The sequence below is a fragment of the Mus pahari genome, chromosome 14, assembly GCF_900095145.1.
Source record: "Mus pahari chromosome 14, PAHARI_EIJ_v1.1, whole genome shotgun sequence".
NCBI lineage: Eukaryota > Metazoa > Chordata > Mammalia > Rodentia > Muridae > Mus > Mus pahari.
Genome location: NC_034603.1, coordinates 61,847,805 through 61,865,178, shown reverse-complemented (window position 1 = coordinate 61,865,178; position 17,374 = coordinate 61,847,805). Strand labels below are relative to the sequence as shown.

Below are 17,374 nucleotides of genomic sequence, written 5' to 3'. Positions count from 1 at the left end.
GCTGGCTCCATAGTTAAGGGGCATAGGGGAAGTATAGTGAGGGCGCTGGGGTGAGGGGTGCAGAGAGGTGCTGCCAGAGAGGCTGAGAAGGGAGGGGCAAAGCTGTAATCTGTATTCGGCCTGTGAGATTGCTCAAGAATTCCTTGCCACTCTCCTGTCTCCCTGGCTTCTCACACCCTCCAGAGTACTTGCCATCTCCTAACTCAGGCAACCTCATCCATTCCTGCAGCCCTGACTAGACCCCAGCTCCTGGTCTAGGAGGGTTGAGGTTAGCTGAAGAGTCCAGATTGCTGAGCGGAATCTTTTAGGATTGGTGGAGCTGCCAGGGGCTGAGGAGATGGGCATGAGACACAGGAAGCCTGGAGTGGCTCAACCCAGCCTCCTCTTAGCTCTAGCTCTGGCTTCTCCACCTTTCCCTGGGAAAAGCACATCACTGTCTGTCAGAACCGGCTCCTCGGCCTCCTGCCGGGACAGCTGCAGTATCTCTTAATTGGTCTTCATCTCCCCTCCAAGCCATCTGCATGCCGCCACCCCTGCAGCCAGATTAATCTCCTTAATACACAGCCCTGCACATCTCCCTCCCTTCAGAAGCATCAATGGCAGTGTTGTGGGCCAAGGCTGGTCCAGTTTGGGTTGTGGCTGGAGGCCACTCTCCCCGGGGGTCTCACAACCTCATCCTTTGTCATCTCACTCACTAGGTTTGGGGTCTTGAGTGTGATCCCCCACACCCACCCAAACAAACACACACACACACACACACACACTCCTTCCTCTGCCCCTTGTGCTACTGCTGTTTTCCATGGCTACTGTTCCCCAGTGCTCCTGCCTGCGCTGGCCCATTGTCTAAAGCTGGCTTGAACCTTCATGTTGATCCTAGCTTTTTCTCCCGCTGAGATGTAGCTTGCAGATGGTCTGCCCTGTCTCATTCTAAGAGCTGTCTGCACCCACAGGGCCACCTGAGCCTGGTCCTGAGCTTCGAGTCTTCACGGGCTTGAACTCACTGGTTCTGTAGAGTCATCTCATCACAAGGGGGTAGCTTTCTGTCTAACACAAGAGGTCCCAGGAGGTCTAAGCTGCTGAGGGACGTGCCCAAGGTCACATAGGTAGACAGACTCAGAGTCGGCAGGCGTACTGTCTTCGGGTTGAGTCCCACTTTTGTATCAAGAGTGTTCTGTCCACAGAGGGCACTTAAAGCACAGTCAAGGGAGATGTTATAGTAGCAAGCAGCTGACCTAGGGTTATAGTTGCTACAAAGTGATGGTCAAGAGGAGGGCAGGTTAGGAGATGAGGAAGGAAGGACTACAGCCAGCATCAACACCGAGCAGAGGCCTGGGCCTCACAGGCAAAGGCCCTCACACATATCTACTGGGCCCCAACATCTAGGAATGGCAGTGAGTACCTAGCCAGAGACCTGAGATTTGGCGGGATTTGAAGCCAGGAAGTCAATGGGGGTATGTGTCTGGAATGTGGGACCCTGCCACAGGGGCTGTGTGTATTCTGTGTGGGCCTTCTCTCAGAGTGTAGCAGGAGTGGTATGGCAAGAAGTGTACCAAAGCCTTCTCCAAAGAAGCCATGTACCCTCCATCAAGTTCCCACATGTCTCCAAGCCTCAGTTTCTCCAGGCCACCTTCTGTCCCTCCACCCCTTGTTTGGTTGAACAAAGGTTGATTAGAGAGGTTTTGAGTAGAGAAGAAATGAACTCTGGGAGGTCTGTAGTCCACTGGCACAGTGCTGGGTTATAGGAGAAACAAGCCTCCACCTCTGCCCGTTTGAGTGGTCAGAATTGCGGCTGCAGTCCCTGGGGCAACCTTGTTACTAAGATTGTGACCCTGTGTTGTCCTATGTTGGCAAAACATTCCCAGCCTCTAATTTAGTAACTTGGACAGATCTAGCTTTCTTGAGAGAAAAAGAAAAAGAAGTTGTTGCTTCATCTTCATCTTAATCTTCTTTGTCGTTGTCTTCTTCTTCTTCTTCTTCTTCTTCTTCTTCTTCTTCTTCTTCTTCTTCTTCTTCTTCTTCTTCTTCTTCTTCTTCCTCTTCCTCTTCCTCTTCCTCCTCCTCCTCCTCCTCCCCCTCATCTTCCTCCTCCTCTTCTTCTAATTCTTCATTTCCTCCTTTTCCTCCCCCTTCTCTTTCTCCTCCTCCCCCTCCTCCTCTTCCTCCTCTTCCCCTTCTTCCTCCTCCTTGTCCTCCTCCCTTCTTCCTCTTCTTCCACGGATCACCGGGGGATGGAATATTGGGTTCTGGAAGAAGCAGAGGCCTATCCCCTATGTGTGTGCAGGAGAGCGGCAAGGCTGAGACAAGTGCTTAGTCCACAGTCTCCCTGTACCAGGCACCCTAGCTTCTCCAAAGCTGCTGGGCAGAGTGGAGTGGGGTCTTCAGCCTTTTCTGCCTCTCCCTCTGGTGAAGATCAATGGTACAGCCCTCCAGGAGTTCCCTGCACAGGCCTTCTCCCTGAGCCCTTTGCTATGTACTGATAAGCTACGTTTGAATGTGCCCCTAGGCTATTGCCTATGCAGATTGACTAGAGCTCCGAGGATTACTTCCAGCTGAATGAAACCTTTGTACACACAGTAGCTGTTCCGTTAGGGACCACTGTTGGTGCAAATCCATATCAGTGATGTGGTGCTAGTAGGGCATGGTGGACCAGGTTTGTCAGTTCAAGGCTAACGTGGGCTACATAGGGACACCTCCCCCCATTTTTTTTTTTTTTGGTAGTTCTCAGAAAAACTCTTGAAAGGTACTTTGCTTTCAGCTGCTTACAAAAGATTTGTGCATTTAGATTCTTAGTACTACAAACTGAATTATCTTTATTGTTTGAAATACAGATTGAATTGTCTTATATTCACTTAAAATGGTTGAGAGCAGAAATGTTTTAGATTTGGGAGTATTTCTATGTACCTAATAAGATACTTTAGGCAGGGTTCATTGATGGTTCATATATACTCCTTACACACACTGCCTGGTTTAGAAATTATGTAATATGTGCTTTGGGTTTGTCTCATTTTGTGGTTTTGTTTTTGTAACAGGGGTTTTGCCCTGGCTAGCCTGAAACAGACTATGTAGAGTAGGCTGGCCTCGAATCTACCTGCCTCTGCCTCTCTGCCTCTCTGCCCCTCTGCCCCTCTGCCCCTCTGCCCCTCTGCCCCTCTGCCCCTCTGCCCCTCTGCCCCTCTGCCCCTCTGACTCTGCCTCTGCCTCTGCCTCTGCTGGGGTTGAAGGCATATACCACCATGCCTAGCTAGTACACTTGTTCTGACTATGACCTATCACATTGGTCAGGCAGGAATGTCCACTCTGGGCATCACATTGCTACTCAGGAAGTTGCAGGTTTTGGATTTGGGGTTTTTGATTGGGGACACCCAATTTGTATACTGGCTGTGATGTAAAATTCACCCATTGTAAGTGCACCTCGTGTTGCTTTCATGTCGGCTTATGTTGACACACAGGTCCAGGAGTCTCTAGGAGGTGTGTCACGTGCTCTGTCCATCAGATGTCTGGATTCACGGGTCCCTTACTGTCTCCGTGGCTTTGATCTCGATCCTCGTTGCTTAGGGTTATTGGGGTTGCCGTGATGTGAAATTGGGCTCCTTTTCTGGTTCTTCCTGCCCTCTGTCTTAGAGCACATTCCTACTATCTCTTAGCTTTTTCTGTAGCATAGGCAGAGGAAGGTTTTTAGGTGGATGGCAGGAGAAGCCTACCAAGAGCCAGCGACCTATGCGGCACAGTAGCCGAGTGTTCAGAGCCCAGGGTGGAAGGCTGGGTAAGGGAGCTGTGTAAGTGGGGCAGGCTCACTGACAATGACTCCTTGGTAACTGGATTTTGGAGTGCACAGTAAGGTCAGAGGAGGTCTGAGCCCTGGGCTTTATCTGCACTTACAAGGGCCTTTTCCCTGCTTTCTGCACTGTGCCAATACTGGAGGGGCTAAAGGTCCTGTCTCAGCGTGGCCCTATTAACTGGATCTGGTAGTAGCATCCTCTTGTGCCTCCATTCGGAGCTTGTGAATCAAATACTTGCTTAAGAGATCTGCCGGAGCAGTGGAGGGCCGAAAGAGTTCCCCCAATAGCTGCTTAGCCAGACCTGCCTTTAGGAAGAACCCCATGGAGAGCAGAGAGTGTATTTACTGTGATCCTCCCACCCCAACCACAGTGTCCCAGCCCACTAGGGAGAGACCCTTTCCTTCCAGCTCTCTAACCTCCCTGCTTCCCACCCCACACCCCCGCCTGGTCACACAGATCGGGGCCATTAGGATACATTTGGTTGCTCCCAGGACCTGGCTCCACGCTTGGACAGCCAGACGAGTCATCTGGGTAAACAGGAGGAGGTGTCTGTCTGATGGAACAAGAGCCTCATTTGGCTGTTTCGTTTAACTCAGCGTCGTGGGCAGCTACTATGCACCTTGGGCTTCCAGGTTGTAGTCCACCTGTCAGGTGGGCAGTGACTCCACTGAACTAGTCACATCCCGACCTGCACTCCAGCCCTCAGCCAGGACACGCCTCTCCCTTCTCCCCCAGCCAGAGTCATAGCTCCTCTTTCTTATCCATCCCTCCCTCCCCAGGGCTCTCCTGGGAGACCCACTCACCCTTCAGAGGTCATTACAAGTGCTCTCTCTCTCTCCAGCCTTTCTTGGCATCGCCCCCACCCCCACCCCCCCATCTTCTTGCCCTGAACTTCCACATTTTCTGTCTGGATCATTTATTTTGGCACCAAGGCAGGTTCTAAGGTCCCTTGTGGTTATTCACTGTTTAGTGAGTATACAACTTGTTTCTAGCTAGACACAGGGCTCTTGGGAGGTGTGTTTCTGCAGCTCTTTCAATGCCTGGTACATTGCTAGGCATACAGCAGGCACTTTGTACTGGAGGGAGGAGACTAGTGAGCTGGAACAGACAGATGAGATGGCTTTTGTCATCTGTTCTTCCGAGGGCCTCGCTAGGATGCATCCCTGCTCCCATCCCAGACCTTGGTTAGGAACATAAAAGGAATTACCTCCGGTGTTTTACAGTTGGCCAGAGAAGATGGGAATCTTACTGAAGGTCACGGAATGGCAGAGTGACAGGACGGGCTGAGAATTAGTTCAGATACCATCAGGCACAAGCTGCAGATACATCCTCACTCTGGGGCTCGCCCTCCTGCTTATTAACACATATGTGCCCAGCAGTGCGCTCACTTGCAGTATGTCTGCGAGGAAACATGCATAGCCTCTGACGTTTGAAACGGGCTGTCAGACGCATGGAGTAGCTGTGGAGCAATCTGTATGGCTATGTGGAGCTACAGGGCTGGGTGTGCGTGTTAAGCCTTGGCTATAGCCCTCTGATGTCATTTAGCGTTACCTTGGTGGCCTGGGCCTCAGTACAGGGACTGGAAAGTCTTATACCTCCAATGAGAGACAGCAGAATTTACACAGCCGCCCCTAAAGAAATCCATCTTCTTAGGACCTGAGATCCAGCCTTGGGGTCTGTGTGTCCCTTTCCCAGGATAGCTGCCTTCAAGGGCCTTCCTTCCTAGATAACTCCCTGAGGTTGCCATTTCTGTACCTCCTCTCCCCGGGACCCCATGTTCAGGATGTCTGGGATGTGAGTAAGGCTTGGGGGTAGAGTCTGCTGCTACATACCCGGTTACCCTTTAGCCCGAGGAGCTCACCAACGCCCTGGAAATCAGCAACATCGTCTTCACCAGCCTCTTCGCCTTGGAGATGCTGCTGAAGTTGCTCGTCTACGGTCCCTTCGGCTACATTAAGAATCCCTACAACATCTTTGATGGCGTCATTGTGGTCATCAGGTATGACTGTCCCTTCCTGCTTCTGTCTGAAAGAGGGCTGGCAGGGATCGCTTTGAGTGAGAGACATGGCTTTATCTTCTCGCTGGGCCTCACCTTGCTCTCCTAGAGCCTGGGCCCCTTTTCTGTTTGCTTTCCCTGTATCTATCTCTTGTCCTCAACCCTACCCAGGCCTGGGGTAGATGAGGGCTGGAGAGCTGGCTCTCAAGTAGAGTCGATGGAAGAGGTACAGACGGTTTCCCCCTCTTGCAAAGTGCTCAGAAACTGACTCAGACGCCCAGCAACTTACTTTAGGGTTTCCACGACCTGGAAAGAATTCCATCCCCCCCACCCCACCCCGGCCCAGGGCCAGAACTCCTTTATTGGTTTCTGGAATTGGCTTTAGATTTCATTAGAAGAGAACAAAGCAAATATTCTATAACTTGATGCTCTAGCTATGGCAGGATTTAGGGAGAGGGCTGCCTGCTGCCAGGACATGATGATCTCTGCCGGGGAGTGGAGGGTCAAGGGAGCTGGAGCTGTCGTTCACCGGTCACCGGGATTTTCAGCCCCTTTGAAGTCAGAAGAGCTGTGCATGACACTTCTCCGAGCTGGGCTGGGCAGGGCAGGGCATCTGTGTCTCAGGTGTCACCAATGGGTCCTCAGAAAGGGAAGTCAGGGATAATGGGTGCAGGGACTCAGGCTGCCTGCCTCCCACAGTGTGTGGGAGATTGTGGGCCAGCAGGGAGGTGGCCTGTCGGTGCTGCGGACCTTCCGCCTGATGCGGGTGCTGAAGCTAGTTCGCTTCCTGCCGGCACTGCAGCGGCAGCTCGTGGTGCTCATGAAGACCATGGACAACGTGGCCACCTTCTGCATGCTGCTCATGCTCTTCATCTTCATCTTCAGGTGAGCAGGCGGCTGGCCAGGAGTGGGGCGGGGCTATGGGCGGGATCCCAGGACCCACCCTGACCCTGTCTGCGACTCCCTGTGTCTCCAGCATCCTGGGCATGCATCTCTTTGGTTGCAAGTTCGCATCTGAACGGGATGGGGACACATTGCCAGACCGGAAGAATTTTGACTCCCTGCTCTGGGCCATTGTCACTGTCTTTCAGGTTTGAGGGTCACAGGGCAGGGGTGAGTCGGGGAAGTTGGGTGTCCAGTCAAGTCCTGACTCCTGTCCCCTGCCCGCAGATTCTGACTCAGGAAGACTGGAATAAAGTCCTCTACAACGGCATGGCCTCCACGTCATCTTGGGCTGCTCTTTACTTCATCGCCCTCATGACTTTTGGCAACTACGTGCTCTTTAACCTGCTTGTCGCCATTCTCGTGGAGGGCTTCCAGGCAGAGGTAACCCCCTGCCCTGTCTATCTCACCCTACTGAGGGATGCCTGCTTCTTCTTCCTGCTGCTGACTATGAGGCCTGAAAGCTCTTGTAGGCAGTAACCATTGGACGAAGCCAGGATGGGCCTGGGGTGGGAGGTGCTCCGTCTCATGAAACCCGTCATCGGGTGAGAAAGCTGTGTGGGTTATAAGTTGGCAGCTTATAAGATTCTCGTTCAGTCAGCTGGGCCCTTTCCCAGAAAGACAAGCCAAATTTGAGGACCTATGTAGCTGGACCCTAGAGCATGGGTTTTTATGGGACATCTGGGGAGGACCCATCTGGGCTGAGGGGTGTGGGAGGTTTGTGTACAAGTCATCTGAGAGCAGGCTGAGCCGATGAAGATGCCACCAGGGCCCCAGGCAGGGCTGAGCTGCCCAGGGTGAGAAATGAGCCCAATTAGCTGCAAGCATGGCAGAGATGAGAATCCTATTTCCAGCCCAGACTCCATCACCTCCGTCACAGGCAGCGTCATCAATTAATATTGATTTACATTGATCCTGCCCCGGCTGTGCCAGGGCACACTTTCTGTCCCCAAATCCTACCTCCTTCTCCTTCGACTCTGCCTGTCTTCCCACCCAAGCTCCCGTCATCCCGGCACCTCAAAACAGGGCAGGTTGACCCAACCTAGAAATGCACCAGGTTGGGCCCAGAGAAGCTCTTGGTCCAGTTCTCGCTGGGTGACCCGGATGGAAACTCCCGCTGCGGCCTTGTCTATAAATACCCAGCACACGGTGGAAAAACAAAAATCTATTTTCCGACTCTTTCCCAGCCTTGCAAGGGAGGGTTGTTCCCCCTGGGCCGGGTTGGGCTGAGGGGGGGAGGGGGGCTGTTGGGCACTAGTGGCTGCAGAAGAATCTGCCCCGCACTGGCCTTTCTCAGCTTCCATTTTAATTGTATAGTTATCCATTATCACAGTTCCTCCCTGCTGGCTGGCAGCCACAGCAGCCTGGGGAGGCTTTAGGGATGGGTGGGACTCTCTCAGTGGCAGAGGGGTATTGGCACTCACCTTACAATAGGACACCTTTTTGAGGTTTTTCCTTGGACCCAAGAGTTAAGAGGTACCAGAGGATTTCCCCAAGAGCCTCATGATTGGCACTTAGTTGCTAGCTGCCTGCTGAAGTGAGGGTTGAGTGGGGATGGGGGTCTCTTCAGCCCCTCCCAAAGGCAATTGGTGGCAGCCGAGTTTACTCTCAGGCAAAAATAAACAATAACTAAGTTCCCGAGGGAAGCAGAAAGCTCCTGAGCCTATAACCTCTTCTCTATCCATGGTGGACCTAGGGGTGTCCAGTGTGGGTAGCCCCTTCCCCATTAACCGGCTTTCACAAACACCTTGTTAAATTGAGTGCCGCCGAGCTGGCCTGGTTGCTAGGCAGCAGCAATGTCTGAGTGTGGGAACAGAGCTGCCAGGCCCTTATGTCTGGCCTGGTCACCCTGGCCCTGCTGGGGGCCTGAGAGCTTTCCCAGCATGGGAAGGATTGACAAGGACCTCACAGGAGATCCCTTCCCACCTAACCCTTTATAGTGTAAGTGTCCTTGCTGGAGAGTGTCACCCAGGGCCTGGTGCCCTCAAGGACTAGATTGCTTTAGGTATGGTGTGCCATAGAGAAAGGATTTTGAGGTTAGACCTCCTCCGTGGGTGGGCTGAAGCTGTGCTCCTGAGGGGTTGGACCAGCTCCACTGTCCCATGTGGGGTGTCATTAGCCACCTGTCCTTACCACTGTGGGGTTTCAGTAAACCCCAAGGTCTGGTTTGGGGGTTGTGATGGCCTGAAATACTGTTTTGTTTCTATGAACGACCCACCTCAGTGGAAGAAGTAGCCGTCCCGTGTTGAGGGACTCTAGCAGGAGACCTCAAGGGATTGCTCTCCTGCTGGCCCCAACCAGAGTGGGTAGGGGGTGGTTTCGGGTCAGAACCTGCCTGGCTGCTGATTTCCTGATTCCCAGGGGGTAGTGCCCTGAATTCCTGTATATTTGTCATCCATGCACTTAATTAGATGAGGAAGCAGCAGGACCTGTGTGTAGCCATTAATTGATACTAAACAACATCATGGCCGCGCTCCCACTGTTGCTTGTCACATCGCATCTGACTCTGGGCCTATGCATCCACTCTGACTGGAAAGGACTTGGGCTGAGAGAATTAGAATTGATGACAAGGCGTGACTTCATTCCTCATCAAGGCCCTGTGCCCACCTTTATCCACTTCTCCTTGCTCTCCTCTCTACCATCCCTTACCCTTGCTGCCCATTCCCACACAAATGCCTCAGAGCAGAGAGAGAAGGGAGGTATGTTTTCAGCTGGAGAAGTAGGGCACAGCCCACGGTCTCTGACTCTGCACCGTGTGGGGCAGTGGCGTTAACTTCTCTGACCTCAGGTGCCTGCCCTGGAAGATGGCATCATTACAGGCATCTTCCACCCTGCAAGAAGTGAGCTCTGGCCATAAGCGGTTTAAGGCTGGGTATGGTGGCGCCTATAACCCCAGTGCTAAGAGGGCAGAGGCAAGAGGATCATGCATTCCATTCTAGTCTGAGCCATGGAGTGAGACCCTGTCTCCAAAAGGCAAGGGCTGTGGATGGAATTCAATGGTAGGACACTTGCCTGGCACAGTCAAGGCCCTGGTTGTGATTCCTAGTTCCACAGAGAAACACAGAGACCACTCTTACAAGGACAACTGGACGACTCCATCCCCCCTGACCTGCTCTCATCTTTGTGGCCTTCGCTTTCACCCTTCAGATTCATTCGGGCCTGGGGGCCTGAGGCTGAATTCTGGAAGGCTGTCCTGTCCCACTCTCCCCACCCCGTGTCTCTCATTTCCTATTCTTGATCTTCTTGGGACATTGCTGATCTTTGAAGGCGTGAGAGCCTGTGAAGAGCAGCCTTCCCCTACCTCCCCCTCTCCCTGTAGGAAATCGGCAAACGGGAAGATACGAGTGGACAGTTAAGCTGTATTCAGCTGCCTGTCAACTCCCAGGGGGTAGGTATGCGATCACGAGTCGGCATGCCCCTGTGCCCAGTGCCCCCCTCCATGCTGCCCCTGTGTCTCTGTGTTCCTGTGTTCATGCTCAGCTGTTGTGCAACCTGTGGTCCGCCTTGGTGGTCATTGGTGTCGTGAGATTTGCTTTGATTTTAAGTCCCTTCCCCCCCCCCCACTTAAGGACATGGAAGGGAGGAGCTCCTTTGCCTCTGCCCACATCAACCCACAGAGGGCACATTCCCATCTCTGCCAGGCCTGTGGATGGGCTAGAGAAGGAAGGGACTTAGAATCCTCTATGTGCACATGTATGTGGGCACCGCATGTGTGCCTGCCTGCATCTGGGTCCCGTTGGAGTCTGAAACACACGGCCTCGTAGAACATGCTCCTTCACTCTTTGCCCTTCGCTCCTTGCCCTGAGCCCCCACCGGAGACCCCCACAGACACCTCAGCTCAGTACAAGTCCTTGGAGGATGTAAGGATGGTGTATATTCCTTGCCGTAATGTAACCAAGATTTTTTAAGTGCACTTCTGAGTGTCTGACCACCGGTCCTCGAATTAAACCCCACCAGCCATCTCAGAGGATGTCCCTCTTTTTGGCCCCTCATCCCAAACCTGTCCTCTGTTGTTTCCTGCACTGACACTAGAATTTGGGGCGAAGCCAGGCTTCCCATGGGACCCCATAGTGCTATGCATCCCTAGAAGTCCCCTGGAGATCCTACTTGATAATTAAAGACCTCGTTAGGGGATGTAAACTGAGTTAATGAAAGCGATCCCCTGAGATGCCAATTATCCAATATTTATGCCCTTATCAAAAGTAGCAATCAAGTATTTTTTTAATAACTTCTTAAGGAGAAGTGTATAATTACTGGGAAACCTACTGACCTGCTAAGAAGGAAGTAAAAAAAAAAAGAAAAAATCTATCCCAGAGACAAGAGAGAGAAAAATAGAAACGGGGCCAGGAAGGTGCTGCGGCTTGGGGAAGGTGGAGGTCAGAGGTCAGGGGATTAAAGTGACATCTTTGTGCTAAGTTGCTGTGGCTTGGATCTTCCTGTTTCCTTCACAGATCCATAGGTTTGAAGTTCAGGGATGGACAACCTGAGGAGAAGGGAAAGGACCTTGCGTAGGGTTTTAGAATTGGGGCTGTAGTGGCCACCTCACCCTGGTCTCAACCCCTCCAGCCACCCCTTCTCTCCTGAGCCAGTCTTGGTGCCAGTCCAGCCAGGCTGCTTGTGCCGTGGGCTTGGGTTCTCCATGGCCTCTCCTAAGGTTTGGCTGGTGGGAAGTAGAGGCATCAGCCATGGGAAGCCCCAGGCCCCCAGCCTGGGTGGTCTGGCCTGTCCCCGTGCATGCCTCGTATTGTGGTTGCTGGTTCTTGTGGTCTGTGTGTGGTATGTTCATGTGAAGAGAGCGAGCCTCGGCCCATGCTGACGACACCTACCCGGCCAGGGTCCTAATGGTCCACTGTTCCCTGACCCTAGGGAGATGCCACCAAGTCTGAGTCAGAGCCTGATTTCTTTTCGCCCAGTGTGGATGGTGATGGGGACAGGAAGAAGCGCTTGGCCCGTGAGTAGTGGTCCTGAGGGGTGCAGCCTCTGGCCTTTGGACCAGCCAGGATGAAATCAGAATACCTTCTCCTCTTGCAGTGGTGGCCTTGGGAGAACACGCGGAACTACGAAAGAGCCTTTTGCCGCCTCTCATCATCCACACAGCTGCTACACCAATGTCACTGCCCAAGAGCTCCAGCACAGGTGTGGGGGAAGCATTGGGCTCTGGCTCTCGCCGCACCAGTAGCAGTGGGTCCGCTGAGCCTGGAGCTGCCCATCATGAGATGAAATCACCGGTAAGGGAATGCGTGCCACTGCCCCGTTGGTGGGAGATTAGCAGGACAGCAGGATGAGGGGCTGACGACAGGCAGGTCCAAGGAGTCAGTGCTGGATGGAGCAGATATGTGACAGAAAGCCTTAGCCATGGAGATTAAAAAAAAAAAAAAAAAGCATCACTCTAAACCAGCCTGTACTGTTCTCTTGTGACCTTGAGCAGGACTTAGCCTTTCAGGACCCTTTTCTGCAGAGCAAGGGTGGGGTACACATTTCTCCTCTATATTTAATCAGACGCTAGATTCTGCTCCAGGTATGGTGAATGTAACTGATCTTTACTGCCCCACTCCTGTGCGAGAGGAACCATCATTGCGTCCATTTTAGAAATGAGGACCTCAGTCTCAGATGACTGAAATGATAGAGGCAGCTCCTCCTGTAGGAGACTGGCGTCAGCCTGTGCTTGCAAAGTCCTTTCGGTCCTGTTTATTTCTAATCTGTATTTTTACTTGTTACTATTTTATTTAGCATTTCGAAAGAGTCTCACTACGTGCGTGCGTGCGTAGCCCATGCTGGTTTTGGACACATGATCCTCCTGCCCTAGTCTCCCAGAGTCCTGGGATAAGAGATCCTTGAGCCAAGGCTTTGTGTATTTTGGTTTTCTGAGACAGAGTCTCACTATGTCACTCTAGCCATCTGGAACTCATTATGTAGGCCAGGTTGGCCTTGAAGTCACAGGGCTTGACCTGCCTCTGCCTCCAGAGTGCTGGGATTAAAGTTGTGCACCACCATCACCACCACTACCACATCAACTGGCTAAGACTTTGCTTTTAGCGACCAAATCATTGCGTACATTTATGTAGTAGAATGTGGTATTTAATGAGTGCAAATATGGAATGACGTTATTAAGTTAATTAACGCATATAGCACCTCATGTACTTTTTTATGTCATAACATTTAAAGTCTACTCTGTTTGCATCAAAAAACACATTAGGTGGGGTGGTGGTAGCGCACACCTTTAATCCCAGCATTCAGGGAGGCAGAGGCAGGCGGATCTCTGAGTTCAAGGCCAGCCTGGTCTACAGAGTTCCAGGACAGCCAGGGCTACACAGAGAAAACTCTGTCTTGAAAAAACAAAACAAACAAACAAAAACTAATGAACTAACTAACTAACAACAAGAACAACAAAAATCCCCCCAAAACCAACCAACCAAACAAACAAACAAAAAACCCACTCCCACCACTGTTAGGTCATTGCCGGCTGTCACCACCATGTGACCATAGGTGTGTTCCTGTGCTCTGATTGACATTTTGTACCCTTGGATCGATAGCTCCCCATTCCCAGCCTCCCAAGCCCAAACTCCATGAGCCACAATTCAGCTCTTCTATTCACCCAGTCCTTCTAGAATCTAAATTGTCGTGGGGGACGCCGTTTCTCTTTGCCTGGCTTATTTTATTTAGTCTCCTTTTCTTCAAGGCCACTCATTCTTCAAGGTCACTCATGTTGTTGGCAGTGACAGGATTTCCTTTTTTTCCATTTTTTACTATTTGTATTTGTGTGTGTGTGTGTGTGTGTGTGTGTGTGTGTGTGTGTGTGTGTGTGTAGGCCAGAAGTCAGTGTTGGATGCCTTTCTTTATTGTTCACCACCTTATCTTTTGAGACAGGGCCTCTGGCTGAAATTGGGGCTTATTGATGGTCTAGACTGGCTTGTCAGCAAGCTTGGGGGATATGTTTGTCTCCACCCCTGACCTCAGTGCTAGAGTTACAGGTATGCACAACCATACCTGGCTTTTTGTACATGGGTGCTGGATATCTGAATTCAGGCCTTCATATCTGTGTGGCAAGGATTTTATCACTGAGCCATCTCCTGGTCTTCCTCCTTTTAAAGGCTGAATGCTGTGTGTATGTTCCATGTGTTCTATTTCTTTAAAAAATTCATTCCTATTTTTACTTATAAATATATGCATGTGTGTGTGTGCAGACATGTGTGAGAGAGACACAGAGAGAGAAGAGAGACAGAGACTGTGAGAGAGCAAGAGAGAGATGTAATAAGAAAGAGGAGAGGGGGAGAGAGAGAGAGAGAGAGAGAGAGAGAGAGAGAGAGAGAGAGAGAGAGAGAACAGTGCCCTTAAGAGGTCAGAAGAACATGTAATATCCCCCCTGGAACCCAAGTTACAGGCAGTTGTGATCCACCCAATGCTGAGAACTGAGCTAGGGTTCTTTAAAAAAGTATTGCATGCTCTTAGCCACGAAGCCATCTGCGTAACCCCATTTTTACAATCCGTTTGGTTGCTGGATACTTTGCTATTGTGCACAGCGATGCAATGAGTGTGAGAGTACATCTGCTTCTTCTGCATACGGATTCCAAGCCTCGTCTGGATACCTAGTAGTAGAGTTGCTGGATTAGACAGTCATTCTATTTTTAGATTTTTCTGAATATCCTCCATACAGTTTTCCGTGGTAGTTGTACTAATTTATATTCACAGCGTGCACACGTTCCCTTTTCTCCGCATTGACTCGGACAATGGTTACTCCAACAGGTGTGAAGTACTTACTGTTTAAGTTGTATTTCGGAGGTTTGGAGATGGCTCGGTAGGCAAAGCACTCGCTGCACAAATGTGAGGACCTGACTTTGAACCCGTGACACACCTATGACTGGGCATGAGAGCATTTGTCTGTAATATCCCAGGACTCCTGTGGTGAGATGGGAGGCAGAAACAGGCGAATCATGGAAGTTCCTAGGCTAGCTGCCTGCCTCTGCTTCCCTCCAAAGTGCTGGGATCACAGGCTAACACCACCACGCCCTGCTTTCAGTGTCTCAGCCTTCCTCATTCAGCTCATGTTGTGGTGACTCAAGCATAAAATTATTCTCATTGATACTTCATAAGCATATTCCTGCTACTGTTATGAGTCATAATGTAAATATCTGTGTTTTCTTAGGGTTTCAGGAGACCCTTGTGAAAGGGTCATTCGACCCCTGAAAGGGTCGAAACCCACAGGTTGAGAACCACTGGCTTTCTTGCTATTAGGTTGAGTTCTTTCTTCTTGTTATTTTATATTGCCTGTCAGTGATAACAAGACTTATCTCACCGGCGAAGTGAAGAACAAACGCTATTGCTGAATCTGCTTTAGGGATGAGAAAATGGAGGCTCAGAGGCACTTAGTAACTGGCCTCTGGCCTCACAGTTCAGAAGACTGAAGCCCGATCCGAACTGAGGCACTGGGTTCCAGACACCGCCAGTGAATGTCTCTTCTCCCAGTGTCGATTCCAGGGAGGCTCACAGGATAGGGGCACACACACACGAGAGGTGACGGCCCTTGCAGCCTCTGCTGAGATCATTTCTCCTCTGCTCACCCTGCAGCCAAGTGCCCGAAGCTCCCCACACAGTCCCTGGAGCGCAGCAAGCAGCTGGACCAGCAGGCGCTCCAGCCGGAACAGCCTGGGCCGGGCCCCCAGCCTGAAGCGTCGGAGCCCGAGCGGGGAGCGGAGGTCCCTGCTGTCCGGAGAGGGTCAGGAGAGCCAAGATGAGGAAGAGAGTTCAGAAGAGGACCGGGCCAGCCCCGCCGGCAATGGTCATCGTCACAGGGGTTCCTTGGAACGCGAGGCCAAGAGTTCCTTTGACCTGCCTGACACCCTGCAGGTGCCCGGGCTGCACCGCACAGCCAGCGGTCGGAGCTCCGCCTCTGAACACCAAGACTGTAATGGCAAGTCGACTTCAGGGCGTTTGGCCCGCACCCTGGGGACGGATGACCCCCCGCTGGATGGGGATGATGGCGATGATGAGGGCAACCTGGTAAGATTCCCATGGGGCCCTGTGACCCCTCACCCCGGATCTTCCTTCAGAGGAGAGAGGGCAGCCTTGGCCAGGCAGCAGTATAAGGGAGTTGTCTCAAGGGATGTCCATCCTGTTAGCTGTCCTGTGAGCAGCCTGCCTTATTCTCTCTCTCTCTCTCTCTCTCTCTCTCTCTCTCTCTCTCTCTCTCTGCCACCCTGTAGAGCCTCAAGCCCTGGTGTGTCCTGGGCTGTGCTCCACTGTCCTTGGTGGATATGAATGGTTTCAGGCAGATGTGTATGAATCTTTCATGGCCCTCCCCCTGTGACTCAGGAAGACCCATCACTCATCTTTCTAAAATGATGTCTCCCCTCCCCTCCCGTCCCCCTTTCTCATCTGAACCTCATCACCAGCCTTGACTTACAGCATGTCCTCAGCCACTTACTCCTCCCCCACCTCCTCCACCACCCCCTTTTGTCCTGAAGATGAGCACAAGGACTGGGACACAGGATGCAGGGTTAGCACAGGCTCAGGGTCCCCCCATCTCCTCTGCCCAGGTGTATCTGAACAGACAGCTGTGATGAGTACAATGTTTGATTATTGATGCAGTTTCCAAACCCAGCAGGGAGAGAAGGGAAGAAAGGCCGGGAGCTGGGCTGGAGGCTGGATGGGAAAAACACAGAGGAGGGTAGAGACAAGAGGCTGGGGATGCAGGGCAGGAGGGTGGAGATGAAGGAGGGGAGATGCTGGGGGGGTTGGTGTGTAGGGAGCCAAGAGGTGACTTTAAAGGTAAAGGGAGAGGGCAGAGGGCTGGTCCTGAGCTTGCGAAGAAACAGACTTTGATGGCTCGGGGGGGGGGGGGGAGGCGGAGGGGGGCTGGTTCACTAATGGCAGCAGTGTTCCTTTCATAGAGCAAAGGGGACCGCTTACGAGCCTGGGTCCGAGCCCGGCTGCCTGCCTGTTGCCGAGAGCGAGATTCCTGGTCTGCCTATATCTTCCCTCCCCAGTCAAGGTCTGTTAGGGTGCCGTCTGGGCATGCTGGCAATGGGGTCCTAGTGCAAGGGAGCAGGGGGAGTCTGCCGGAGCCTCTCCTGCCCAGCCTTTACCTCTATCCCCGGGGCAGGTTTCGTCTCCTGTGTCACCGGATCATCACCCACAAGATGTTTGACCATGTGGTCCTCGTCATCATCTTCCTCAACTGTATCACCATCGCCATGGAGCGCCCCAAAATCGACCCCCACAGCGCTGTGAGTCACCAGCATATAAACACTTCTGTTGAGTGCCAGGTTCCTCCTGGGTTAGCACTCAGGTCAAGCAAAGGAGGTGAGAAGGCTCAAACTGTCTCCAGTCACATGTCACAGACAAGGCAAAGGGACAAACCAGAGCTCCCTTAGGTCTTCTGGACCCCAGTCCTTGCCCCTGCCTCATCTCTAAGATGCCGTCTGTGTCCTCTCCTGCCTCAGCCCCCCCTTGTACTGACAGAACAGGCTAGCTGGGTACTCCATTACCCTTGTAGCTACGTATATATTCTTCTGAGCCTTTCTGAGACGAGGTGACACCTAAGATTGATCCTGTGTGGGGGCTGGGCAGTACTGTTTTTCCCTGCATCTGGCCAGGAGTCTCAGTGTCACTGTGACTGGTACATTGCCAGGGTCTGTCTCTGTCTCTGTCTCTGTCGCTC

The 17,374-nt window shown here is 52.1% G+C and overlaps 1 protein-coding gene across 17 annotated transcripts in view; it reads left to right on the top strand.

The window, feature by feature from the left end:
* Cacna1g (calcium voltage-gated channel subunit alpha1 G) overlaps positions 1–17,374 on the top strand; it is a 65,555-nt gene that overhangs the window by 24,788 nt on the left and 23,393 nt on the right. For 10 of the 17 annotated variants that reach the window (XM_021213141.2, XM_021213132.2, XM_021213143.2 and 7 more), the window contains exons 10-19: positions 5,627–5,778; positions 6,475–6,660; positions 6,752–6,866; positions 6,946–7,101; positions 10,037–10,105; positions 11,584–11,668; positions 11,749–11,945; positions 15,283–15,714; positions 16,605–16,705; positions 16,817–16,940. In XM_021213141.2, the coding sequence (XP_021068800.1) occupies positions 5,627–5,778; positions 6,475–6,660; positions 6,752–6,866; positions 6,946–7,101; positions 10,037–10,105; positions 11,584–11,668; positions 11,749–11,945; positions 15,283–15,714; positions 16,605–16,705; positions 16,817–16,940 (1,617 nt within the window). The remainder of the gene's footprint in view (positions 1–5,626; positions 5,779–6,474; positions 6,661–6,751; positions 6,867–6,945; positions 7,102–10,036; positions 10,106–11,583; positions 11,669–11,748; positions 11,946–15,282; positions 15,715–16,604; positions 16,706–16,816; positions 16,941–17,374) is intronic. The other 7 variants (XM_021213154.1, XM_021213148.1, XM_021213146.1 and 4 more) reach the window with 1 other exon arrangement.